This window comes from Ursus maritimus, unplaced genomic scaffold (assembly GCF_017311325.1).
Source record: "Ursus maritimus isolate PB19 unplaced genomic scaffold, ASM1731132v1 scaffold_24, whole genome shotgun sequence".
NCBI classification, from domain to species: Eukaryota; Metazoa; Chordata; class Mammalia; order Carnivora; family Ursidae; genus Ursus; species Ursus maritimus.
This window is the reverse complement of record NW_024424897.1, coordinates 24,702,945-24,730,300: the sequence shown is the minus strand read 5'-3', so window position 1 is coordinate 24,730,300 and position 27,356 is coordinate 24,702,945. Positions and strand designations below refer to the sequence as shown.

Genomic DNA, 27,356 nt, shown 5'->3' with positions numbered 1-27,356 from the left:
GACACTCAGGAAGCCAGTTTTCTGGCATTTCCCAATTCTTCCCTCTGAGGAGCTTTACTCCTTTAAGCGCTATGTTTTTTCTCTTGGGGCAAGATGCGCATCTCTGTACACACATGGGGATCCTAGATGGAGGGGAGCCTCAGGAAGGAGGGGCACAGGGGTGGGGAGACAAGTGGTCAAACACTGAGCTCTGGAGGAGAGGCCTCTCTTACAGGGGAGCAGAGCACTGGGAAGGGAGGAGCCACACGCTCTCCTTCCCCATATCCAGGATGACAAGGCCCCCTTCAGCTTCCCGCCAGGCCCCCACACAGTGCCCCATTGTGCACCTGCCACCAAGGGAATGCAGCCAAAAGGTGAGGCCGGTGTTGCATCAGAGCGTTAAGCCCTGGGATCAAGTGCAGGGGTGGCAGGGGAAGAGGTCTGGTCCCTCCTAGGGTATCATTGGCCTTTCCAGCCAGCCAGGGAGGGAGGGAAGGGAGTCACAGGAAGCGGCCCCAGGGGCCAGATAAGCAGAAGAAGGGAAAGCAGGGTAGCTGGAAGGACAGAGAATAGGTGGAGCTTCACCCCCCCACACCCCCAAAACACACACGAAAGGAGCCAGAGAGAGGCCCCAGGCGTGTTGGAGACAGCATCTTCAGGCTGCGAGGGGCTCCCGGAGGGTCCCAGGACATAGCAGTGCTCAATATGCTGCCTTGCCTCCCCCTGCTTCTCCTGATGGGGCTGTCTGCAGGCACGGTGACAGCTGACGAGGGACTGGCACTCGGAGCGGAAGCAGGGTCCTGGATAACCTTGACCCTGGAGGTACCGTGGGGTGAGGCACAGGCTGATCTGCGGTGCAAGGGGTGGGAGATCCCTTCCACGGCTGCCCGGAGAGCAGTTCGTACACTGTTAGCCATGCTGTCTGACTCCCCTCTGAGGGGAGGTTCAAAGCCACAGCCCCTGGCCTGGCAGACGTCCAAAGGGGCACGCGTACGTGGGAGCCACGGTATGTGAGTGTGTATGTGTGTGTGAGTGTGTGTTTGTGTTTTATTTCACATATACTATGTTCCTGGCACTGTCCTAAGTGTTTCATAAATATTAACCAGTTTAATCCTCATATCAGCCTTGTGGGGAAGGTACCATTACTATCCCCCTTTCACAGGTAAGGAAACCGAGGCACAGAAAGGTCAGTTTGTCCAAAGTTATGCAGCTTCAAAAGCACAGCTGCACATTTGTCCGAGGTCAGACTCGGTGTATCTACGCATCAGAGAACTTCTTCCAGAATTTCCTTTCAAGGGGGTCAACTTGGGGCAGGATCACTGTTCTGTCTCCCATGTAGAAACTCTTATTTCCTGCTAAGTACTTGGTTTGACGGCCACTGTCTTCTACTAAACTGACCTGAATGCTATCACTGGGGAGAAATCCAAAAATTAGGCGCACAGTATCTGGTCAGGACCCTGGGGCCACTGGAAGAGCCATCGAAGGAACTGCCACTGGTGGCGGGTTTCCTTCCTGCTTTGTCTGAACGTGGGAGTGGGTGCGGTGGAGAAGACCGCAGGGTGGACTGACCTGGGTTCAGGTCCCAGGTGCTCCACGGACTCCGTGCGACCTTGGGAAGGTCACTGCTGCTCTCTGGCCACCTGTAAAATGGCAGGAGAGCGAAGATGACCCCCAAGGGTCTTCTCAAGTTTTGACATGCTTTGCAGCATCTGTGCCAAACACCCTGGGATGTGGCCCAGGTCCAGGGAAGCCGAGCTGTGTGACGGGGAGCGCTCTACACAGCCACGAGAGAAACATCATCATCCACTTCTGCGGGTGCAGCTGGCCTTTCCACCCTCGAGCACCTCCCCCTGCAGCAGGGTCTCATGCCTATTCTGCCTCTCCGAGACGAGTGAGGGGACAGAAGGAGGGAACGAGGCAGCGCCAGGATGACCTGATCATCTTGCCAGCCCTGAGGCTCCCTCACCTGCGGTCATCCCTAGAGCTAGGGATATGCGGCAAGTGCATCAGGAAGGCTTCAGGTGGGGGAGGAGTCTTTCCTGGGTCGAAGGGAGCCAGGGTCCAGAAACCCCCAGGGAGCGTGGGAGAGAGGTAGTCTTACTTAATTCATAAGTCGCCATTCTCTTCAGCTTGCATTTGAAGGCTGCCTTTTACCCAGGCAAAGTGGTTTTCATGAGCTTTTCAGCAATGGGTCCAAATCTCCAAAGACACTTTTCCGGTTGCTGGCAGGGCTAGGTAATTCCAGCCCCAGACGACTGCCCCAGCCCTTGACATCCTGGGGAGGAGACAGACTGGAAGTGACTGAATTGGTCCAGGGCTTAGAAAACAATCCACTCCTGGTCCTGAAAGTCAGGACCAGATGAACGGTGAGAGGCAAAGGGGTCTTCACTGTACCCCAGCCAGTGGCTTGTCCCAGGAGCTCCAGTGCCGCGCCTGGGGAAATTGGGGTCCAAAGAGCGGGCCCCTGATCCAAGCCCAGCTCTCATCCTCTTGGCAGGTGGCCTGAGTTACTCCAGGGCTCTAGCTGGTTGTCTCCAGCCTTCCTGGAAAAGAAAACCCCATTCCCCTCCCTCTTCCCAGACTGCCAGAGAAAGGGCCCTTCTTCAGCTTTCTGTATCCCTCACATGCTGTCTTCCAGGTTGTGTGCCACGTGCTGGGCACACAGAGATGTGAAGATGGTCTAATGACCGTCACCCACTGTCACCCTCTCCACTAGCAAGCATCTCCCCCTCTTGGCAGAGTTGAGCAAGCCCTTTGGTGGCTCAGGTTAAGGCCAGAAAGTGAGGCGACTTTTTGGCCAACATCACAAAACCTGATGGAAAAATGAGAACTTCAACCCAGAGCCCTTGGCCCAGACTTTCACTCCATCAGCTCAAGGATGAACATATCTTTGCCCAGAGGAGTGGCCTCCACCCCAGGCCACATGCCGTGTTCCACGTGGGAGGCCCAGGCTGTGGGGTAGGGTATATCCAGGGCAATGCGGGGAGTTTAGGGGGAAGAGAGGACAGCAGCAGCAAGAGTGGGGGAGCCAGGGAAGCACTCCTGCCTTGCCCACAGGGTGCCCACTGTGAGTTCATCAGCTGCCCCCTCCGGTCTATGTTGGAGACATTTTATAAGATGGAGCAGAACCCATGCTCTGGAGTCAGACTCCTTGGGTTTGAATCCTGCCTCCACCATTAAGTGGACAATTCACTTACCCTCCATAAGTCTCAGTTTCCCCATCTGTACAGTGGGGATAAATCACAGTCACTTCATATGGCGGTTGCAAAGAGTAAGTGAGACTTTGGCTCCAGTGTTGGAGCCCTTGAGCCAGGACCTGGGTTCAAGTTCCGGCTCTGTCTCCCACATCCTAGCTGGTGGGCTTGGCACACTAATGTCTCTGGGCCTCGGTGTCTGCATCTGTAAAATGGTGACCATACACGTTCTTACTTGGTGTGGTTTCAGTGAGGATTAAGTGAGCGAACACACGAAAGTGTTGAGAGCAGAGGCAGGAACACAGGAGGAGGGACATCAGCTATGAAGGATTGTGTCCAGGCGCCGTGCTGTGTAGGGAATGCACGAATGCTCCAGAGCCGCGTGCCGGCACAGAGCCAAGCGGCATGACACTGCTGTCGCTCAGGCTGCCCGCCCTGTCCTGTTTGCAGCCTCACCCTCCCCCGCAGCTCTAACAATGAACTCTCTGCTTCTCCAGGATGGTGGCATTCACCTCCAGCTCCAGGAGGTGAAGAGGGGCAAAGCGAGCCAGTTCTTTGGGCTGATGGGGAAGCGGGTGAGAGGTGAGTGATAAAGGTGGGTGCTGTCCAGCGAGGAGTGGTCCCGAGCGGGTTTGCTGACACCAAGCAGAGGCCCAGCTTCAAGCCCAGGCCGCCAGGGGTGGGTAGGGGTCGCCTGTGCCATAGAGTGTCCATAGGAATGATCGTCAAACCCCGACACTTTAGAGAGCTCATTATGCCAGGCTACAGGTGTTAAACCCGGGGCTGGCTTGGGCATGTGGGGGTGCAGTCACCCTAAGGGCGAGGGCAATGCCTCCTGCCCTGCTGGTGCCCTTGCCATCCATACTAGGGATGACTCTGGAGACCGGTGGTGAAGCTGGGCATCAGGATCTAGATGTGAGCCAAGCCACTGGCAAGGCTTTCTAGTCGATTCTGTTTGGCTCAGATAGAATTATTAAAATGAACTCGCGTTCCCTGAGGATACTCTAAATGAAGGAGTCATGTCCAAGGGGAACAAGGAGCAAATAGTCTGGACAGAGGGCAGTCTTCTCTTATTCATTGTCAACATTATATATATCTATATCCGTATATCTATCCACACATTTAAGTGGTGTCGGTGAGGGTTTGAAGAAACTGGCACTTTTATACCCTGTTGAGGACACGGTGGCAATCTCCATCAAAGTTGGAAGTACACATACCTTTTAGCAATAGCCTCACTTCAGAACATGTACTGAATAGAAATGCCATTGATGCATAAGCCTTGAGGTATTTGTATCAGAGAGTTTACTGCCAACTTGTTTGTAATAGCAAGAATTTGTAAAGAACATAAAAACCACCAACAGGTAGGGCGCCTGGGTGGCACAGTTGCTAAGCATCTGACTCTTGGTTTCAGCTCAGCCCATGATCTCAGGGTCCTGAGGCTGAGCCCCACATCAGGTTCCAGGCTCAGCACGGAGTCTGTGTGAGATTCTCTCTCTCTCCCTCTGTCCCTCCCCACCCTGCCCTCTCGCTCTAAAACAAATAAATACATCTTTAAAAAAAATCAATAGGTGAATAGTCAAAATATATTAGGCACACCCATAGCTTTTGTGGCCATTAAAAAGGATGAGACAGACCTGTGGGAAGATATGGAAAGGTCTCCAAGATATCGGTTAAGTGGAAGAAGCAAGTTATATAATAATATGTATGATAGGAGCCTACTTGATTTTCTTTTTTTTAAACTTCATGCTTGGGGGCGCCTGGGTGGTTCAGTTGATTGAGCGTCTGACTCTTGATTTCAGCTCAGGTCATGATCTCAGGGTCATGAGATCGAGCCCCAAGTCGGGCTCCATGCTCAGTGATGAGTCTGCTTGAGATTCTCTCTCTCCTTCTCCCTCTGCCCCTCTCCTGTGTTCTCTCTCTCTCCCTCTCTAAAACAAATAAATCTTTAAATTTTTTTTTAAAAACTACATACTTATGCACATATATATGCAAACACGTAAGGAAATTTCTAGAAGGATAAATGCCAAACTGTCAACAGTGGTTGCCCACTAAAGGCACTGAACCCCAAAGAGCCATGAGCCCTTCCCGTCTCACCACACCCCCGGGAAGCAGTGTGGCCCTCATTCCTTCTTTCTCTTTCCCCCAGGAATACCTCCTATCCAGCCAGACAGAAGAGCAGGTAAGTGTTGTCCAGACCTTCCCCTCAGCAGGCCCCCTGCGGAGGGCTGCGTTGGCCTGGCCCCTAACCAGTCAGGGAGGTGGGGGAGATGCTCTGGCCGGGGCCACGCCAGGCTGGCGTTGGAGGGGGCGGGGCCTGCACGGTTTGGCCACATGCTAGGCTTCCTGGTCAGCCCCTGAGAGAGGTGGTCTGGGCACGTGGGGGGAGTCGTTGCAGGGACAAGGAGACAGGATGAATCTAGTTCTGTCAGAGGTTCAAAATTACTTTGGGTCAAAAGCCTGGAACTGGAAAAAACTAACCAATCCATTCCCCACCCTGCACCTAGAAGGATCTGAAAAGTGCAACTCTGAGCTGCCAGTACCCTGCCCAAATCCTTGGTGAAAAGGGAAAGAAAAAAAAATCAAAAGAAAACCAACCAACCCTTACCCGCCACACCCTCAGAACTCTCTCAGGATCAAGTCCAATGCTCTGACAACTCACCACATCTTCCAGGGCCACTCTCACTGACTTGACTCCGGGCCCCACCTCTCCTTCCCTGACCGCCTGCCCTGCCCAGACAGAGCTGCTCTCTGTGGCCTGCGCACCATGCTGTCCTTGGCGCCCTGCCCTGCCCTGCACGGCTGGGTCACGTGGCTGGTGTCCCCAGAGCAGAACACGTCCCACCATGGGCAGTAGCAGGTGGGCCACCTCCGTACCCGCAACACGGGCAGTTTCTGTCTCTGAGAGGTGCCCACTAGGTGTCTGCAGAAGGGAGGGCAAAGGGGTGGGGGAATGCAGGAGAAAGAGGTGGGAATCAGTGAATGAATCAGGGAGTGAATGAACCAATCCACGGTTTTTCCTCCGCTCCCAGGAAGCTTGAGGAATGACTGCATTTATGAGGCCCCAGCTCTTGTCCTGGCCCTGCCCTGCCCTTCTTGGATCCCACGACGGCCTTACTCAGCAGAGTAAGGCCTCTTTCTTCTGTCTTCTAGCTCCACCACCAGAGCACTGGCAAGGACAAAGGGCGCAGGGCCTTCCGGGCAGGGAGGGACCATCTGCGGAAGGTAGGTGAGCACCTCTGGTGGATGGCAAGGGCATCATGAGAAAGCAGCCCGATGCCTCGCTGCCAGTCTCCACGGTGGGGGCCAGGCATCTGGACAGACAGAGCAGGCTCCCCACGAGCCACTGGGCAGATGTCCCACAGAAGAGAGCAGCTGAGGGGCAGGCAGGTGGTCCCTTTGATGATCCAGGCTTGAGACAGCTAGAGCCCTAAAGCTGCACCCTCCCCATCCCCAGCACACCCAGGCACACTCTGCCCTCAGCTCATGTGTGTTTTTTCAGACCCTGGGACATCCCCCTTATTCCTGCAGCGATCAGCGATTATTAGAAAGTCAGGCCTTTAGTCTTGCGGTATTTCCTGTCCTCAGCAACTGTAAGTGTGAATCACTCTGGAAGGGGTCGCACCCTAAGCGGTCATCAGCTAACACCTTCTGGCAGGGGCCACAACCCCAACGGGCCCAAGGGTACACTCAATAAATGAATGAACAGGCTTGAAGGTAGATAAGCGACTCAGGCAGAGGGAACGATCAGAAGCTCAAGCGAGCCGGCGCTGGAGGGGATCAGAGATGCTGAGCTCCAGGCCGCCTTCTCTAATGCCTGACCTCTTCCCCCCAAGCACATGCTCTAGCAGGAGGCCTTTCTAGCCTCCCTGATCGAACACCTGCTCCTTCCAACATAGGCTCTTAGGACTCGAGATGGCAAGTCCTCTATTTCCCCTCAAGATTCTTTTCTAAACGTCTGAGCCATTCCATTCTAAGGGCCATGGAAGTCACCTCAGTACCCAAATAGAAATGAATGTCCCTCCTCGCAGAGTGTGGGCAAGAATCCCTTTTTTCAGAGATGGAAAGCAGCTTGCCCGAAGCCATACAGTGAGCCGAGAACAGCCGGGACTAAAGCGGGGTCTCCCATTACCTAGTCCACGGCCCCTTCCGCGTCTCTAGGAGGGCCTCTGGGCTTGCTAATACTGGATCACCACTCCCCTCCTTCTAGAGGGAGTAGTTGAAGGCTGGCTTGTCCATGCTCTGGAGGCGCTTCCGACTGAGAACTGGAAGATAAGGCAAATGAACTTGTAATCTGATTGCCCCAAATATTGACAGCCCGAGTTAGGGAAATGGAGGGCCCAGAGAGGAGTGACTAAGGAAGCCCCCCCAAGGGTGGAGGAGACAGACAAGACTCCTGAAACCACTGTCATGTACAGAACTCTTCCCAGGCAGAGAGGACAAGGACCACGGGTCAGAGTGAGCGCCCCCACTGCACCCTTCCCAGAGGACGAAACGCCTGTCTCCTTCCCTGGACGATGGAGCGACAGCCAGCCAGGCCAACTCTCTTCTCTGTGTGTCTCCTGCGACCGACACTGCTGTGTCCCACCCAGCCTCCCTGCGGTTCCTTCCAGGACCCTCGATCCTAAGCCATGGTGACACAAAAATGCATGCTGTTACAGTTGTGAGCGGCAGTGATCCTGCCCTCCCTCAGCGCTCAGCCCCCATGTCACTGCTAAGCGGGGCCCAGTGTCACCCACTTCTATGTCTCCTGTGCTGGGACCAGAGTAAGGGCTCAATAAATGGACAAACAGTGAACAGTTTCTTTTTTTTAATAATAATTTTTTATGTTAGTCACCATACAGTATATCCTTAGTTTTTGATGTAAAGTTCCATGATTCATTATTTGCGTATAACACCCAGTGCACCATGCAATATGTGCCCTCCTTAATACCCATCACCAGCCTATCCCAGTCCCCCACCCCACCCAGGAATAGTTTCTTTTCTGGGGGCTTTTCCAGAACCGCAAAGGGACCAGTAAACAGCCCTGGTTCCCACCCTTGGGACACAGGTAAGGACAGCCCCCATCTGAAAGCAGACACCCTTCCCTACTCAGAGTCATCATCTCAACACCGCAAATCCCTGTGTCTTCTGACCTGGATAATTGGGTCCCAGGTCCTTCAAAGATTCTCACGCATAAAGTGGCTCTTTAACTAACTGCTTTGCTTTTGGGACACAGGCAGTTAGTCACGCTCCGAGCACTGGAAAGAGCTCCAGGGGCACGAAAGGGTGCCCTCAGGGAACCCCCCAGTCTGATGAGGAGACGACTGTCACTGCCCCAGTGGTCAATGAGGCAGGACGCAGAGGACCCCAGGATGCTTAGAGAGCGGCACCTCAGCCAGAATGAAATCGTGGAGGGCAACGCTGGTCATCAGCACGGAGGGCTGTGTAAGGGAACCAGCTGGGAGTGGTGTGGGCTCAGCAGTAGGGGACGATTCGTGAATTCACTAGGCTACAGGACATTTACCCTCTGTGCCCCTCTCTCCACAAAGAAGGAAATGGGTTAGAGGTTTTTTTTGGGGGGGGAGTGTTTGATCCTTTGGGAGTGGGGTGGCTAGGCTGTTCTAGGAGGGGAAAGCGGCACTGGAGGAGAAGGCAGGCCCTTCACCTGGGCGCCAGGGTAGGTTTTAGCGACAGCAGAGACCACTAAGGAGAGGCCGGGTGTCAGCACAACCAGCAAGATCCCTATTTGCCCTATAATGAAATAGCTCCTATGTGTCGCGTCGGAAGCCCTCTCACTCTTTTTTTTCCCCAAGATTTTATTTATTTGACAGAGAGAGAGAGAGAGAGAGAGAGAGAGAGAGGGAGAGAGAGACACCAGAGAGAGAGGGAACACAAGCGGGGGGAGTGGGAGAGGAAGAAGCAGGCTCTCAGCGGAGGAGCCCCATGCGGGGCTCGATCCCAGGACTCCAGGATCACACCCTGAGCCGAAGGCAGACACTTAACGACTGAGCCACCCAGGCGCCCCGGAAACCCTCTCACTCTTGAGAGCTTTTTCTGTATCTTCACTTAATCAACTTCTATTGCTTTACTCACACACACACACACACACACACACACACACACACTCACACACTCTATGTTAAGATAGACAGTTCATCATGAGCCCTGAATAAACCTTGGGCCTCCCGGGCTACCTTCTCCCTCCTTACCCAGGCCCAGTGAGCCGTCTGGGGTGGGGGCGGTGCGCGCCCTCCCCGGACGCCACGGCAGAAACCCCCGTGAACACACTTCTTATCCCATCCACTCCCAAACTCCTCACTCCTGGGGCACCCCTGGTTTCTTCCCCGCTTCACCCCACCTGCTGCTGTGGGCCCAAGAGGCGATTCACTGTCATAGCCAAACTTGAAGGGTCCGCGGAGCAGACTGAAGATTTTCTTCTTGTGTTTGAAGATGGGGACATTGAAGAGAAACTGGAGTCACCAAGTATTTGGTGAGTTTCCTCTCTGTGCCTGCACTTTGCCAGGAACTCAGATGGCTCTGGGAGGATGGAAAAAGTAGGAGATACATGTGTCCCTGGAGACCTAACGAGCTTACAGGGGAGTTGCGATGTGCAAAGCCCACGCCTTGCTCTCTGTTGATCCTTTTCAAACCCACCACGTTCCCTCAATGCACATGCTATTCCAGGCAATTCTTACTCCGAGGTCAATGTCTCTGTAAAGCCTTCCCAAGCCAGGAAATACTCATTCACTCCCTCCTAAGTTCCCCAAGCCCCTTGCACATTCCTCCGTGACAACACTTAACACACGATGTTCTGATTCAAGTACACGGACCACATCCCATTTATCTTTATTCCAGTACCAGCGCTAGTGCTCGGCCCCTAAGAGGTCATTGGAGAGTGTGTGACAAAGGACTCACACTTCCTGTCCTCGGGGAGCCTGTCTCTAGAGAGCCATGAGGGAGCCAAACTTCATGAAGTACCTGAAATAAATATCGAACATGTATCCTGCAGTTCTCAAACTCAGCGTGTCCCAGTGCTGAACTTGTCACCCACTCCTCCCTGTGCTGGGCACCCCCACAAACGGCGCCTCCTCCGGGTACCCTGCTGTTCCAACTAGAAGCCTGGGAATTACCCTCCGCTCTTCACTCCCCACATTGAATATATATCCCCTAGTTTTTGGTTTCTCCAAAATCCATCTCAAATTCCTTCCCCCTCCACTACCACTGTTAACACAAGCCATGGTCTGCTGTTGCCCGGAGGGAGGCAGCCCCAAGAGACCTCCTTGCTTCCCATCTTACCGCCAGACCTGACCCACCCATTCTTTACCAGGAGCACGACCTATTAAAATGAGAAATGGGGTCATGCCATCCCCTGCTGGCCACCGTTCAGCTTCTTGGGATAAACCTGACAGCCTCCAAGGCCCTGTGTTCTCAGGTCCTTCCCCCACCAGCCAGGCGTTTTCTCAGGCCCTCACACACACCAAGGGCCCGCTTACACTGGGGTCTGTTACCTTGGCACCCCCCACAGTCTGCATGCTGCCCCCATCCCTCCACTCCTCCTTTCACTAATTCCTCATTGTTCAGGACGCAGGATAAAGGCCCTTCCTCAGACAGGGCTCCCTCCAGTTTGTTCACACACCTTGCCCCTTTCCCTTCGTGGCACTGATCACAATTAGAAATCGTATCTATTAGTATCTGTCTCCTACAAGAGAATGCAGGGCCCACATCTTTGTACAAATGAGTATTTGTGTACAAATCAGGCATTCTGCAAGACAAATTTCCCTTCACAATTACTGTCCTCACCCCGTAGATGAGGATAAGCCACGTGCTCAAAGCTACACAGGAAATGCCAGGACTTGAGCCAAGGTGCCTTCACTCCAAACACCCAACCCCTCCCTACCTCACTTAGTCTACGCCATAATCATACAGACAACTCTCGGGCAGAATTAAGACCTCACAAGGAATTCCTTTTTAGCTGGGGCACGTCAACTGGTAAGAAAGAAACTTCCAAATATCTGCCTCCAGTGTACCAGTGTCTCAGGAGGCTCCTTCCAGAGATCATTTTAGGAAATGTTACTGTGTCTTCCTCTAGGAAAACCCTGAGGAAGGAGGTCTTGAGAAGTTCTAATGTCAAGAAACATACCGATACTTCTTAACTGAGTGTCTTCCGGGTTTGTATTACAGTATCCTTTTTGCCCATACTACTGTGTTCCGTGCCACACATCTGGGGGGGGGGGGGTGTTGAAGTGGAGGATTTCCCAGTAAAAACAGGAAAGGGGCTAGAGACTAATCCAGTTGCACTTTGAGACTAGGTGTCGGGGAACAATGAGAGCCATGGAGACTGAGCTGGCTTATGGAAAGACTTGAAAGCCAGGATCTGTGACCTGAATCCAAGGAGCCGTGGGAAGCCCCACAGATGAGCAAGGAAGTGACGAGCCAGGTCTTGAGAGCAGAATATTCGTCCCTTTTCCTGACCCACTTCTGTAAGGAGGTGGCGAAGATTCCCAGGCCAGGTAGTGACCTCAGACGCAATTTGCCGGAGAGCGAACCGAGCTAAATGGCCAAACAGGGATCGAGCTGGCTCCCAGGGTGCCGCGTATGGAATAGGAATAGCGCCCCCTGCAGCTACATGGGGTGGCCGCCCTGGCCCGGCACATGTGGTTCCCAATCACAGGCAATCAGCTGACTGAACCTCTGAGGCCAAACTGAATTCCAGTCCTTTCGTTTCAAAGGTTCTCTGCGTTTAGCCATTGTTGTGTATGGAATCATCCCCAAACAATGAATGGCTTCCAACAGTGTTTCTCACAATTCCTGAGGTTGGCTGGCCTGAGCTGCATTTCTTCAGCTTCACGTGGTTTTACCAGGGCTCACCGCTGAGGCCGCACTCAGCTGGGGGAGGGCTGGGATTCGGGGGCTATGCTTCTCTGTCCTCCCCCGCGTGGTCTCTCTTACACAGCCCTCACCGTTCACGATGGCTCAAGCTTCTGGTTTGGAACTATTTCCGCTGGTTTCCAACAGCCCAAGTGGAAGCTGCCAGAGTATCACGTCTGCCACATTCGATTAGTCAAAATAAGTGAAAAGCCCAGCCCACACTCAAGGAAAACTCTTCTCATTGGAAGGAGCACACACACCCAGACATGGCAGAAATTGTTGGGGGCTAGGCCTGGAGACGACCTACCACATCAGGTGTGTGTGTGTGTGTGTGTGTGTGTTTGACGAGAGTGTAGATTTCTAATAATTTAGGAATACATACAGTGAGCTGTTCCCAGAAACGAACACCCGGTTAAGAAGAGTAGCTTCTTGGGATGAACCAGACTTGCCAAGGATGAAGGTATTTGTATCTCACAAAGAACATCTGGGAGGAGCCACAGAGCTGACGTTGCACAACAGGCAGGTTATTTTCTCCACTCCTGGGCACAAATAAACACCTCCCCCCTGGCCCCCAAATGGTGGCAGCCTGACCTACACGAACAGGGATTGCACAAGACAAGAGATGAACCAGCACCTGGTACATTTGTCACCACTGGGCAGTCCTTTGTTTCCTTCTCGGTGACATTCATTGGCATTTTGTTGGAAGACGCCACAAAGGAAGTGGGCAATTATACTGCCCCCATCAGCAGGAAACAGTCTGGAAGGGGAGGTCATCAAAGTCTGTAGCAGAAAGTCCTAGGGCAAAAGCCGTGGGTCTAGTACTAGCATTCCAGGATCCCAGTGAAGAGCAAAAGATAGTTTCTACAACTCCTAGCATACACCACACATTCAGCAAAGGAGTTTTCACTTTATTCTAATAACATGCAGAACCCTGGGCCACATTTTATATATACGAGCACTTGGGAGGCCATGGAAGGAAGTGGAGAGCCATAGGGAGCCAGGCCTGCTCCCCTGGTGGTCACTCTGCTTCACTCAATGGGACCAGTTGTTTTAGCCTGTGCACAAGCCAGTTTAGGGCCTCAGGGTGAGTGAAGGCAGGTTTCACAGCTGCTCACAGCTTTGTTTCAAACCAAGGGTTTTTGTTGTTGTTTTTAAAGATTTTATGTATTCATTTGACGGGGGGTGGGGGGGGCACAAGCAAGGAGGGCAAGAGGGAGAAGCAGAATCCCCGCTGATCAGGGAGCCCGATGCAGGACTCAATCTCAGGACCCTGGGATTATGACCTGAGCCAAAGACAGACGCTAACCAACTGACCCACGCAGGTGCCCCAAACCAAGGTTTTTTATTTGACCCCAGTCTAGGAATGGACTTCAAAGGTCCAATTTCCCCGTCTGTAGACAAATGTGTGCGTATTTGCATCGTGTGAGTTCAAGACCCAATGCTAGGATTCTTCTCAAAAGGCCAGGAGAGAAAAAAGGTATAAAGGATCACTGCTGAGAGCTGCACTACTTGATCCCCACACCGCTCAAACATCCTGCTTCTAGAATGCCATTTGGCTGACCCATCGCTCTTCAGACAAAGGCAGGCAGGTTTAGAACTACCCTCCAAGTTACTAATATACCTCTAAGATGCGTTCCATTCAATTCCGTAGTCCAGGAGGGACGTGGACTGGAAGCAAGCTGTGGTCTTTTCTACTGGCCATTCACATGTAGCCCCAACACCGACCTGAGCCAACTGCCTTCACATCAACTCCATTCGAGGTCCTTCCTAACCCGAGGCAGGCAATCTGCCCAGTACTGCAGGGACAAAATAAAACTAAGTCGAAAGCGTTATCCTGCTCCATGAAGGGTAAACCATACTGTTAACCATTACTTGACTCACTATCCCCCTTATGAGAAACGGGACCAGACCAGCAGCAGCAGAGGCCTCATGACAGCACTGTGAATGGGTTTGGAATCTGAGAATCGGGGCTGGGTCTCCTAATCCAGAGGCAGAGAATACCCACCTTACAGAGGTGTGGTGAGGAGGGAAACCAGCCAAGGGACAGGGCTTGTTCGACAGCTTACTCCTAAACCAGCAGCATCAGAATGGGGAACAGCTGCTGCTTTCTGGGTCTCTGGCCCCCAAATGCTACTCAGAGGATCAACTAAAATCACTTCTTTCATCTGAAAGTTTCCACCAGTTTATTTTTCTTGTAATGGCAGCCAGGAAATCTAACTAAAAAGGAAAGGATGATTAATAATTATGGAACTAAAAAAGTGGAGAAAGCAAATGCTAAGGAGGCTAACATCGGAGTCGCTCTCGTGCAGGTAGTCAGCAGGGACAGTCTTACCCAAAGTTGCTGAGGAAGTAAACACTCTGTTCCCATACCTGTGAGGGATTTAAACCAGAGAAATCTTCCTTTTATTTTTTGGTAAGGAAAGCTGGGTGGCAATCAGGAGTCTTGGGGGCCCGATGGTGCACAAAACTTCAAGTGCCCTGACCTCTTCGCATCCAGTCTCATGGTTCACAATACCTACCCCGTTGTTTTGGAAATGTTGAGGGAGCAGAATTTCCCTTTGATACAAATATCTAGAATGAGGAGATTTGGGCCTACATCATTCGGTGTAAAAAGGGTCTTTCTGGAACCTCAACCGTCTCCACCCCCAGTGAGTGGCACACAGGACTCCAACCTTACGGAAGAGCGTCCCTAGTTTATCCACCAGGACAGGTTCTCAACCTTACTATGGAGAGAAACACAGCTTCCGGCACACAGGCAGGTGCCGGCCTGTTTTCCTGCCTTGGGTTAAGTGCTACAGGACAATGCAGCTACTTTCAGAAATCCTCTCCAGCTGGGAGAACCCACGACTGGAGAGGACGATGCTCACTACTGGCAAATGAACTTGGGGACAGGAGGGATAAACCCGTCCCCACCCCATCCCAAGTATTCGCTGTACCATCTATCCTAACTTCCTGCAGGTGCCTTTGCCCTTGAAATCACAGGACAATGAGCTTCAGAATGAGGAACACTGAGGCTCGAGGCTGGCTCTGTCGGAGGAGCATACACCTCTTGATCTTGGGGTTGTGTGAGTTCAAGTCCCACGTTGGGCATACAGCTTAAAAAAAAAAAAAAAGACACTGACTTGTCGTTGCTATGTATCCCTCTTAGCGGCAACCAAGCGAGGCAGAGAGAATTCATCCCACCAACCAGACAAGCTCAGAGTAATCACTCCCTCTATAGATAGCCTGCGTCAGAGAAAAACAAGTTCCACAGCCACAAACCACATCCCTCAACAGTTGGCTCACTGCTGGGGCAAATAAATGCCCAGCGTACTCACTACGGCTGCATCCTTTTCAACCTTACAGAAGAGCTCCTGAGTGAAACAGGCTTGAGCAGAGAACATGCTTTATTGAGTAGATATAGAACAGCACATTCTACCACATAGTGGGGAAGGGTTAGCTTCGGTAAAAGACCTTTACCCCTTAAGAAAACCCCCAGTGAAGTTGCTTTTGGATGAACGTTAACAGTGACACTGAAACTGGTGGGGAGCCACCACTGAACATGCTTAACATGAGCTCCCCCCAACCCACAGTGAGTATAAGTAGTGTACGGAGAGGACAAGAGAAAGGCACACAGGACCAGAGTCGGGACCGTGGGGAGGGCTCCACGCGAAGACAGCCGTGTTGGAGGAAACCAAGTTGGGAAGGGTAGCACGTGTCCTACATCCAAAGCTGCCCCAAGACAGCGGGTTATAACGGGCTGGAGAGAAATTAGAGGGAGCGGCTCTTCCTTTGCTCGAAACCAAAAATAGGAGAGCAGAGAACTGGGGGGCGGAGGGGGGGCACGGTGGCAAATCCCAAAAAGGAAATGCAGTTGTTCTTGGAAGGGCAGGAGCACTTCAGTTCAAGGAGGGAGGGTGAGGCACTGTCGGAGAAGCGAAGGCTGGGAGGGGTGGGGCCGGGGGCGGCACTCTGCCTCGCTGAGTCACGGGCTGAGAAGAGATCCAGAAGTCATGTGCAATCATTTCCTACTTCTCTGAGGAGGTTCAGGCAAAAATCAATGCAACTGAGACAGAAGTACAGGTGCGTCAGATCAGAGCGACAGGTATGGGGAAAGGTCTCTGCAGTCTAATGAACCGGTTAGCATGCAGCATGAAAGAGACAAGTGGACATTGTTTGGCCCCCCCAAATGTAAAAAAGGGGCAGGGGGTCACGAGAGGGGAACACATTTAGGGATGGGCACTTTCTGGTGAGGCAAAAAGGACTCGTTTCCTTCCACCAACACACTGCCCACAGGTGACTCAAATCAAAGTACAGAATCACCACCTGTCAATCCTCCTCTCCATTTCATTCAGATAAATTATGTGCAGTTATCAAGACGAGTCCCTGGGAGAGTGTTAAAAAATACTGGTCTCTTGTCAGCTTGACACTGATCAAAAAACCAGCCTTTCAATAAAAATGGCGCGAAACATTTAAAGTGAGATAAAATCCAAAGGGAATGGACCTGGACCCCTCCCAGTACACACAGTCAGAAATGGTACCTCTTCCCTGCTCTTCAAAAAAAACCAAAAACACAAAAACAAAAACACACAAAAAACAAAAAAACCCACATGTAAGGAGTAACTGGAAGGTCCTGGTGGTGGCAGACCATGGTTTGGATGTCTGGAGACCGGGCAGCAAGAAGCACTAGTACGAAGTTTAGAAGACACAACACAACCTCATGGGGCTAGAGGACATGAGGAGAACCAGTGACTGGACAGGTACAGTACCAAACAGAACACCTTGGGTCAGTGCTACGAGGGATCTGCTCGCAAGTCTAACAGAGATCCCATCCGGGCAACCTCACTGAGGCCGAAACAACAGTTCCTCAGAACCAGCGTCTGCAGTGAACACGAGGGTCGGAGCCAGGACAGTCCTGAGGGGGATGGCCTTCCCAAAGGATACTGTACTTGCCAATCACAAGAGCAACAGAAATGACAGACAGATCCCTAGGGTACGGATTCCTACTGCTGGGGTTCGCTGGCTCAGAGTAACAGGTCACTTTAAGTGCCCTTGGGAGGGGTCCATTTTAAACAGCTTGGATCCATGGTTTTATTGGAGTTGGATCTTTTGGCCTCTTTGGCTATCCACTCGTCAATCAGGTCCTGCGGGAGAACAATGGGAAAAATGACTATACACGTTCAACGATAATGTCTTTACGGATTCCAAAATGCTTGTTAGTGAAGAAGGAACCATCAAAGGTTAAATAATATACTAAGATGTGAAACAGGTATAAAAAATTATCTTTTGATTTAGAAAATGCTTTCCTACAGAATCCATTTCTTCCAACTGCGTCCTCAGGAAGAACTATAATTATTCACATTTCCTAATACGTGAGTCAACTGAAACAAATTAGAAGTGGGCAAGAGCTGAGATGGCATTTCTGTAAGCAATTTAAAAGCACTTCCACAAGGGGCACCTGAGTGGCTCGGTAGTTTGGGCACCCAACTCTTGGTTTCGGCTCAGGTCGTGATCTCAGGGTTGTGAGATCAAGCCCCCCCATCAGGCTCCTGATAGGGGTTTATGAGGACTCCCCTCACACAGATGGGCAATGTGCTCCAATCCAAGAAAACCATCACAACACAAGTCCTGTGTGACACAAAGCCTCATAACTGAGCTCCTTTCCTGTGTCATCCCAATCTGAGACAGGAGCTTACTAAAAGCTTCAGATAAGGATAAGAGATAAGCCTAACAGGCTTCCTTGCACACTAAAAACAAAAACAAAAAAAAAGGAGAGAGAGAGGAGAGAGACTCAGTATGAAGTATATGTACGCCAACACCCTTAAGGAGAGAAGGCTGCTTTTCAGGCATTAAGGCCCCATTTTGCTCTGCTAAGCCTCAAGAGACATGCAGCACTGAGCCAGCAGCTGCCGAAAATTTACCTGTCTCTTTAAAACTAGGTGTTTCCCTTTCCAGTACTTGAGCATCTGAAGGGCTTGCAGAGTGCTGACGATGTCCACAGGATTCACAGCCGTCTCCTGGCTAATTTCTGAAATAGAAGCGCTACTGAGAAGCGGGCCAAGGTGCAGACCCCCACCTTCACTGACCCCCACCAAGCCAAGCCCACCACCCCGCTTAGAGGAAACCCAGAGGGTTGGAATCTCTGATACTCAACCCAATCCCTTCAGAAAAAGCTTATGAAGCATTTATTTGACCGGTCCTAAAAACTACAAGAGAAATACTACAGCTAGAAATCACTCTGGACCCTATAGAAATCAAGGTCAAAGACAGACCTAATTTTTTCCACCCAAATAAATATACAGGCATGTCTTACCAGTTCCTATGTTTGCCAAAAGACTTGGGGGGGGGGCATTTTTCTTCCTTCTTGACTTTCGTTAAGAATTAAAGTGCTAACCACCCCAGGTTTGTGAAACCAAAATCATATAGTCATTTCGAAAGGGCCAAATACTCTGGAATCCTTAGGCACCTTTCAGAGGTTTCTGCAGTGGCCCACATCCAGTGGGCCTTCTCTTTGCAGGTTACCCAGCATAGCATGCCCAAGTAGAAAAGCTGGAATGTTCAGTGGCATTTTAACATCTTGGGTATCAACTATCCTATAGAGCCAAAAACCAACCTTTGATAGAAATCTCTTTGCCTTGGAAATTATGCAGGTAACGGAGCAGCACTTCTTTCCAGTAACTGCGATAGCTTATGAGCCCCAGGTCGGAGAGGGGACGTTCCGGGGAGCCGACTTTTTCTTCCACTTTGGAAAGCAAGTAACCTACGGAGGAACAAAATGCAGACACCGTATTTCATCCTGATCACAAACATCACTGTGCCAACATGGAAGCTTGAGGACAGGCTGCTTCACGGTACCAACCAGGAGTCAGACATCCAGTGAACAGTGAAATACGGGGCAGCTGCTGTACACCCTGCTGCCTTGGGATAAGCCAAAGGAGAAGAATGGTGTGTTTGCATGTAGTTGTCCTAGACATTAAGAAAATTCTGGAAGGTTTCACAAGATAGAAACTTGAAATAACAATGGTAATCTGTAGATGTGTGCTGGGAACAGAGATGGGAAACCATTTCATTATGTCGCTTTTGTATTTTTTGAGATATTTAAATTTTAAGAGCTTATTATCTCAGTACTGGATCTCCTGAGGTCTCTGGTTCTAACATCTGAACGTCTAACGTTAAACATTATAGGGATGCAGTCCGCAAAATCCACACCTGTGAAACGCTAGTGGAAAACTAACCTGCCTTCAACAAATAGGAAAGAAATACAAGAAAGAGACGGGGTGGGAACTTTCAGATTAAAAGTGATTTACAAACCTCATCTAATAATCCCAATAGAACAATTCTATTTGGAGCTAAGGAAAAATAATTACATGTGTGTTTTCTTTAAAAGGAACAAAAATCACAAAATCAGGGACATTTGAATACTGTAACTTAGGGTATTAAGGAATGTGGGGAGGTTTGGATTTTTTTTTAAAAAAATGAAATAGAGCTTATGTGAAAGTAACTGAGGTGGAGAATTGAGGTAAAACAAAACTGGCCATGAAACGCTAATCATACATTACAAGGGGTTTTATTATCCAACTATTCTACACTTTTATGTATGTTTGAAAATCTCCATTAAATCAAGTTTATAAAATAGGTGTCACCTGGTCCAAGATATACAAGATTTTTGTCACCTCCCCACCCCTCCTTCTCCATGATTGGGCCACTTCCCACAGCTGGGAAGTGATGGGCTGGAAGGCTCACTCTAAGAATTGTAATTCTGACTAATAACGTCGTAGGACAGTGTACACTGAATAAAACAGTGGATTCTCCTCATTTACAGGAGTTCTGTTCTACAAAGTCACAGCAAGCACTGAATTAGCTAACACTGAACCACTGCTCCAAGGCAAAACGGTTAGGTTTCTGTAAGCCTCTGGTCATATTTTCATCAACCCGTCATTACGGTCACCTTGTTTTATGTGTTTCTGTTTAATAATACCTTTTTAAATATACACTGTTGACTCATTAGCATCCAACTCCCGGCCAATAGCACAACCACCTCTGCCTGAATGAAGCCTGTCTGATCCGGGGATTTTCTGCGTAAGGCACAGCCCACAGCCTTTGTAGACGGCGTTTCGGCACTACACCTAGGGGCCATTCAGAATCAGCGACAAGGGCGCCAGGGTGCCTTAGTTAAGTGTTTACCTTCAGCTCAGGACATGGTCCCAGGGTCCTGGGATCAAGCCCTGCATTGGGCTCCCTGCTCAGCGGGGAACCTGCCTCCCCCTCTCCCTCTGCCTCCCACCCCCCGGGCTCATGCTGTCTAATAAATAAAATCCTAAAAAAATAAAATAAAATGAAATCAGCAACAAAACGCACAAAAATATCAAAAGTGCGGCACTAATAGACTGAAAAAAGCATGTGTTTACACCGAGAGCCCAAACAAGGCACCTGCTTGTTTGACCAGAGTGGAGAAAACGTGGTGACTTCCTTTTTGCTGCTGTGTGCATGTCCACAATTGACTGCAAAAGTGCCAAGAGTACTGATTTGGGGATTAAAAATAAAATTGAGCAGGCAAATCCCCAGATACAGAATACACTACTAAAGAGGCCCAAAGCCTCCATCAGGTATACGGACTGCCGCCAGACAAGTCCTTGCAAAGCTGAAATCCCTAATCCAGGAACAGATTTGAAGCCTTATGCATGTATGTGCTGTTCCTAAGTCTCAAATGGGGATAATCCTCAAGAGCTTAGTTTCCTATCCTCTATTTCCCCTACTATCAGGTGGGGACTGAGTCCTGTATTCACTGAAGGTTCCAGGTATACCCAGCTGCTGGAGGACGTTCCAATTCTGCCCACATATCTGTTCGCTTGCTGTGTGCTGGGAACTAGAGACCCAACCGTTCCCGTTGCCCCTGCAGCTTGCAGAGCTCTGGCCGTAGCAGTCCCACTTACTGAAATCGATGAGCATCTTGCCATAGCCCTGTCTCATGTACTGAGGCATGGTGAGGATACACGATACGTTGTAGTTGAGGAATGAATTCTTTTCCTGAAGTCAAGAGCAAAGCAGATGAAAGCACGTCAGGAGGGTTTGGAACCCAAAGTGTCAGCAGTCCCACAAACACAAAATCAGACTACTGGGGAGTGGCTGTCAGGCTCACAGCTGTTCTGTCCACACTGTTTACTACCATGGCCAAAGCCAGCCATGCCAGGCTCTCCCTAGCTCGGGGACCAGTCTCATTTTAAGACTTCTTTCTAGTCACAGAGCAGGGCAAGGAGGTGTGGACTGCTGAGTCGGTCAGGGCAACCTTCTGTGAAGGTCATTCTTCAAAAGGGGCTGTCTACTGGAAAAGAGAGGGCTCCCCAACAGTAAGACCCCAGGTTGGAAGGGAGGCAACAAATCACACACTGTACAGTTCCATTATGTAAAATGTTCATGACAGGCAAACTTACAGAGACGGGGCTGGCAGTGCTTGAGGGGAAACGGGCAGTGTTGCTCAGGGGCTGCTTGCTGGGCTAATGAAAAGGGAACGGAGGGCCTTCGGGGTTGCTGCACTACTCTGCCGATACAGAACCCGCTGAGGTACGCACTTTAAATGAGGGAACTAGATTTCAATAAAGTTTCTATTAAAAAAGTCAGAAGCAAAATCTGGCCCTCAGCCTTCAAAGGCACAGTGGTGTTATCACAGAATAAGTCCATCTAGAAAACCAGCCGAAAGGAACATATTCCTGGTTTTAGGCTAATAACAGAGGGCAAAGCCAGGAGCATTGGCTTGACTACAGAATGTGGCTTTGGGGTTAGCAGGCAGGGCCTTGGCCAGTAATTAATAGGCCACTCCAACCCGCAAGTCCAGAAATGAATAAACCAGAACCTTTTAATAAAGAATTACATACTTTCATTACATAATCTTTGATATATGGATTCTGTGACCCTCCCTGCCCCCCCAACCCTTAAGGGAAGGGCTGTCATCATTGCCCAGGGTACTGCCTCTTCCTGTCAGTGATCTGGGTCCCCAAATGCCAACATCAATCACCCTGCTGGGGCCAACAGCTTCTTAATCTCCAGATTCTGCTGACCTTGGAAAAATATCCAATCAGGTGACAGCCGGTGTTGTCCGCTTCTGTCATAACATAAAACAGGAAGGGCTCCACATCATAATACAACGTCTTATGGTCCAGAAAAAGCTTGGCCAACAGACACAGGTTTTGGCAGTAGATCTGGAAGCAGAGAAATAGAATTCATGCGTGGGCCACTGACTCCTAAACTTATCAGATAAAGGCCTAATATTAAAGATCCTTCAACATTGTTGATGAGGCAGAAAAAGTGTGCTTTGGTCAACAGCAGAGTCCTACCTTCTTTACAAGGGGAGACGGAGACAGAACAAACTGCTTCTCAAACCCGTGAATATACACCTTCCACCACCGCACCTCCTTACCTTGTTTTTCTTGCCATCCACTTCAAACACAGAGATGGAGCCTTTACGATAGATCTCATCACCAGGTGGGTGTTTCCACACGCATTTAGCCTGCAAGAGAATGGAATTCGTATCAGGGAAACAAACCATCCCCAACAAGACTGCTGCTCAAGAGGAAAAATGAATCACAGGTCAAATTTAGTTAGCAGAGATGACAGATAGCTGGACACACTTGAAAATGTACAGCAAAAATTGTTTCTTTTTTCTTTTTTAGTAAAACAATTAATGGCTTCTAAAAATCATAATTTTGTGTTTATGGTATTTTTATAGCAGTTTAGAACAAGTTTTCTAGATCATATTCTGGCCCTGTTTCAACCCAGGAGATTAAAAGCATCTACTACGTAAAAGCCAGATAAATAAATACCCTCAATTCTAAAACACCCTGCGCCAACAGGAAATTCTTAAGCAGCTTATTTCCAGCAGTGTAGAGTTGCTAAGGAAAGGCAGGAATACTTGTTCACCTTTACCAGTAAACTGTGTTACCACCTAACCATTAGTCTTCTCTTCAGATTAGAAAAGAGGCCCATGACCATAAAGACTAACCCCCAGCAAAGTGTTCCTTTTGTTACCTAAGGAATATGGGCAAGTCCTTCCTTCAGCAGCTTAAAGAAAAAAGCAAGGCATCCTGGTTGAGCAGCAAGAACTGCGGGGGTGGGTGGGCACTTGGCCACAAGGGGGCACAAGGTACCCCTTTCCTCACCCTGAGGTGCTGAAGGATTTAATGTAGCCAGTCAGCCATTGCTGTATACACGTGAATTCTTACAAGGTTTTATGTAAATACATTAAAAAATATCATTTAGGAAGCATATGTATATGGAACATTTTCTACTAAGTTTTATTGTGACTTTTGGTCAACCCGAGAATCATGCCACAACTGTCACATGTCAATCCAAATACTAACCAGAATTGCTTCAAAAAAGCTCCACACCCCTGGCTTGCTTGTTCCTATATCACCCGTTTATTCATGCTGGCTCTTTCCAACAATAACCCAACTAATGGAACTGTTTAGAAACAGAAGCCAAACTGTTGGCCAAATGGCCAAAGGTGGACCATTCCAGCAATTACTCATGAAGCAAAGGCAATCAGAAGAGGTGTAGATGAAAAAACAGGTTTTCATTTCCTGAAAATCGATTTTTGTACCTCCTGTAATGCAGATCCTCAAACATTCAAAATGTTTACTTGACCCTCAGATTTATCCAAACCCTGTGTTTCCCCCACCTACTACTATGTCTTGCCCTTCTGGGCTATTTCATTGGTTAACACCACTAAATAACCAGAAACAAAAAGGAACAAGTTAAAACCTGGATGGTAAGCAGTTTGTATCAGTAAAAATACCAGCCTTACTTTCACACAGGAAAACTCGATTTTAGTTTATCTCCATGGTCTACAACCACAGAGACCAGTCCTCTGCTACACTCACCCCTGTGCCCTGGTGTCCCCACCAGTCCTCACCCCTCCCTCCGTCCCTCCCTCCGTCCCTCTCCCCCTCTCCCCGAGTCAAGGGTGCAGGAGTCCGGAGGACTGAACTCACAGGGGCAGTTCTGGGCCACAACACTACGAAGTGTGTGTTCCAGAGACAAGAACACAAAATGCAGTTAAGTTATCCCCCTACTCAACTGGGGACAAGAGTAGAAGGACAGGAACTCTGGGAAAGCCTGGGCCGTAGATGCTGTGCATACAGACCACCTGGGAAATAAAGGTGGAAGGGGATGGAAGGAGGGACACCCTAAAAGGTCTTAGAGCCAAATTATGCTGGGATGACAGAAACAGGAAAAGGAAGGTGCCCCACCCGAACAGTTCCTTCCTCTCTTCCCTACCCCTGCTCCCAGAAATTCCTTTATTTATTTTTTAAAGTTTTTTATTTTTAATTTTTTTTTTTTTAAGATTTTATTTGACAGAGAGAGACACAGCGAGAGAGGGAACACAAGCAGGGGGAGCAGCAAAGGGAGAGGGAGAAGCAGGGAGCCTGATGTGAAGCTCGATCCCAGGACCCCGGGATCATGATCCGAGCTGAAGGCAGATGCCAACGACTGAGCCACCCAGGCGCCCCAGAAATTCCCCGCCCCAGAAATTCCCTTATTTAAGACAAGATTTTCCACTCTACAACTAGGCAACGAAAAATGGCTTAAAGCTACAAAATACCTAGTCAGCATATTTATGAACAGTAAAATGAATGTCATGTCTTTCTTCCTATGTGAATAAGGAAGGACAATGTTCAGAAACCAGAAAGCACTAAGCTTGGGAGAAGGCACCAAAGGACCCATTTTGTTAATTTCATAATTTGTCTCCTTTAAATGATACACATTCATTCAACACACATTTACTGGGCACTTACTGCCCACGCTGGTTGCTAGGGATACAAAGTGAGTCACGTCGTCCTTGCCCTGTCTAATGAAGTCAACCTAATGAAGTCTACTTGTTTTTATCTAGTTTGGGACACATAAAAACTGTGGGCAGAGGTAATTCATATCCCAAGGAGAAGCGGTAAAGAGGAGGCAGCAAGAAAAAAGGCGAGGAAATGTGTATGACAGGATGTGGTTATGGGACATCAGCTGCTTCGGGTGCCACAGGGCACCGGCCAGGCCACAGGCTGAATCCTCCCCAGCCTGAAATATGGCTTTCCATTTCCTACGCCTCTGTGCCATTACTATGGACCACTGAGAGATGCTTAGAGATGGAGGTCATCCAGGTAGAGGTCAACACCTAGAGCTCTTCGGGCTCATCATCATCACGATCACCGGACCCCAGACAGCTTACCATGTGTCGGCGGAGTATCGTTTGGCTCTTCATGTATTTTAAGCAGAATTCGCACATGTAGAGACGTCCCAGGCGTGCGTACTCTTCGGGATAGGGAGAATGGTACCAAGTATCAAGCTCATAACGACCAAAAGCAATTGTTTTGATCATGTTGCTCCCCTCTGTGATTTGGCCTTGCAGCCTTAACTTCTCCTATTGTGGAAGAAATCAGAAAGTCAGAGGATGACAACTCATCAATCTTTGTTTTTAAAAAGCGTCTAGTATGCTTGTTTGCATGCCACCATGCTAGGCCAGGAGACAAAACAGACGGAATTGACTTCCAACTCATGAGAAACTTGCACTAAAGAGGGCTACCTAACTGGACAGATACCAGGATGGCTTCTAGAAAACTCACGATCTACACTGCCTAGAAGACAGGTCTCAGCAGACTGGGGCTTTTCTCTGCTCCCTACCATGCTGCGGGTGGGCCTTGTCTCTAGAACCTCAGAACAAGTCCTTGGTAAAATTTTGTTTCTCATCAGCCTGCACCAAACCATTTTATAAAGGCAATCTACTACAAACACAAACACCCCACCCTTAGAAAGCATTCTAAAACCAAACAGAAAAGATTATCTAGAACGTGCTTTACTATCTGCTTCTAAATTAGCTGTATGGATCTGCGTGACATACAACCACAGGTATACGGGGCCATCCTCTCAATGGAGGTCCCTGAAAAAATATTTTTGAAACATAGACAGTGCTTTAATACCAGAATCTAAACTCCAGATAAAGTAGAAAATATTTTACATCTCAATCTCCACTCAGTGGCTAGGAGCTGGCTATGGGCAAGCCTAACCAGGTGAAGAGCTGTGACAGGAAATACTCTGCTCCAGAGTAGGACAGAGAAAGCAGCTACCAAACCCTGCCTCCCCCAAGTTGCCAACTAGTCTACTTGAGGATTTGTGAATTAAGTATCTGAAATAATTTTTTAAAAAAAAGGAAAAGAGGATATTCACTCTACAAGCTAAGTTTCCCTCGACACATTTCATCTCTTAAATCAGAGGTACCACAATTTTTTTCAAGCAACCTTGTTGAAAATTCTGCCTAGGGTATGAAAACTAAGTGCAACTGTTAAACAAAAATCAGAACAGTAAACCAGCTTCATAGATAAAACGTGGCTAGGTCAAAGATTAATTTCCTTTATAAAACACCACAGCCTTTTCCATTATTCCTCTTCACTGTTCTTTTGAGACTGGAGAGCTACAGGAAGCCTGCAAAGGCTAGTTCCCGGCGGTGGGGGCGGGTTATAAGAGAACCAGAGAGGCTTAGCAACCAATCTAGAAGTTCTCGGAATTGCAAATTGCCCGATTGAGACCAAGAGGCACCTTATTGTCTAACCCGGCCTCAACACTCCCACCAAACAGGTCCTTCTGGGAGGTGAGGTGGAGAGGGAAAAACCGTCAGGAAAAGGGAAGGGAGAAGGGGGAATTAATTTTAAATATGAATGGGAAGGAGGCTCATCTTGATAAAGGATAGCTGGGGGAGGGGAAAGAGGTTCGTGCAACAAACGACATTTATTTCCCATCAACTGATCGCTGATCACTTTTCTTGGCAGTTCTACAAGCCTTTCACAAATGGTCCACAAGCTTCGAGGTTTTAATACTCACCAAATCCTCTGAAGCCCGGGCTTGTGCTCTTCGGAAAAGATCCAAGTCATACTCGCTAGTCAGGTTTTCCAAGAGCGGTTCCCGAGTGTTCCCATAGGTCTGTCTGTGTTCCTAGGAAAATAACCAGAGCGTGATTCTCTCTGCTTCTAAGAACTTCATCTATTTCATTTCAGTCAATGCCAACCAGAGGGCCAAGCACAACTATAAGCTATTTATTTAGTGTCTACTATATGCCAGGCATTATACGAGGCACTGGGGACTGAGCGTAAGACACACTATTATCAGGTTAATGCCAAAAACCACCATTATCCACCCTAGTGAATCTGGAAAGAAAATGCTCCTACACCTTCAAAAGGGAGTTTCATTCTTCTCTCTCTAAATGAGCGCCTCGAGGGTCAGTATTCTATGCCTCCATTTCTTCATCTGAAAATGTGCATGACAATACAAATAAATAAAATATAACAAACCTGAAGGCACTACAAATTAAATTCCTAGAATCTT

The 27,356-nt window shown here is 49.3% G+C and overlaps 2 protein-coding genes across 6 annotated transcripts in view; one reads left to right on the top strand and one right to left on the bottom strand.

The window, feature by feature from the left end:
- Nucleotides 1-227: 227 nt before the first annotated feature.
- Nucleotides 228-7,963, top strand: TAC4 (tachykinin precursor 4). 4 transcript variants are annotated; one of them, XM_040639894.1, is made up of 5 exons: nt 228-801; nt 3,671-3,755; nt 5,320-5,352; nt 6,324-6,395; nt 7,601-7,963. In XM_040639894.1, the coding sequence occupies exons 1-5, from the start codon at nt 685-687 to the stop codon at nt 7,630-7,632; spliced, it is 339 nt and encodes a 112-aa protein (XP_040495828.1). In that variant the 5' UTR covers nt 228-684; the 3' UTR covers nt 7,633-7,963. The 4 variants fall into 4 exon arrangements, with proteins under 4 accessions (XP_040495828.1, XP_040495827.1, XP_040495826.1 ...); XM_040639893.1 differs by having other exon boundaries at nt 7,589-7,963; XM_040639892.1 differs by lacking the exon at nt 228-801 and adding an exon at nt 815-985.
- A 7,425-nt stretch (nt 7,964-15,388) lies between these two features.
- The window catches only part of KAT7 (lysine acetyltransferase 7), a 30,362-nt gene continuing 18,394 nt past the window's right edge, over nt 15,389-27,356 (bottom strand). For both annotated transcript variants that reach the window (XM_008688111.2, XM_040640803.1), the window contains 8 exons: nt 26,856-26,966; nt 25,210-25,401; nt 22,414-22,503; nt 22,055-22,195; nt 20,933-21,026; nt 18,613-18,759; nt 17,921-18,027; nt 15,389-17,143 (listed from right to left, as the gene is read on the bottom strand). In XM_008688111.2, the coding sequence (XP_008686333.2) occupies nt 17,042-17,143; nt 17,921-18,027; nt 18,613-18,759; nt 20,933-21,026; nt 22,055-22,195; nt 22,414-22,503; nt 25,210-25,401; nt 26,856-26,966 (984 nt within the window). In that variant the 3' untranslated portion in view covers nt 15,389-17,041. The remainder of the gene's footprint in view (nt 17,144-17,920; nt 18,028-18,612; nt 18,760-20,932; nt 21,027-22,054; nt 22,196-22,413; nt 22,504-25,209; nt 25,402-26,855; nt 26,967-27,356) is intronic.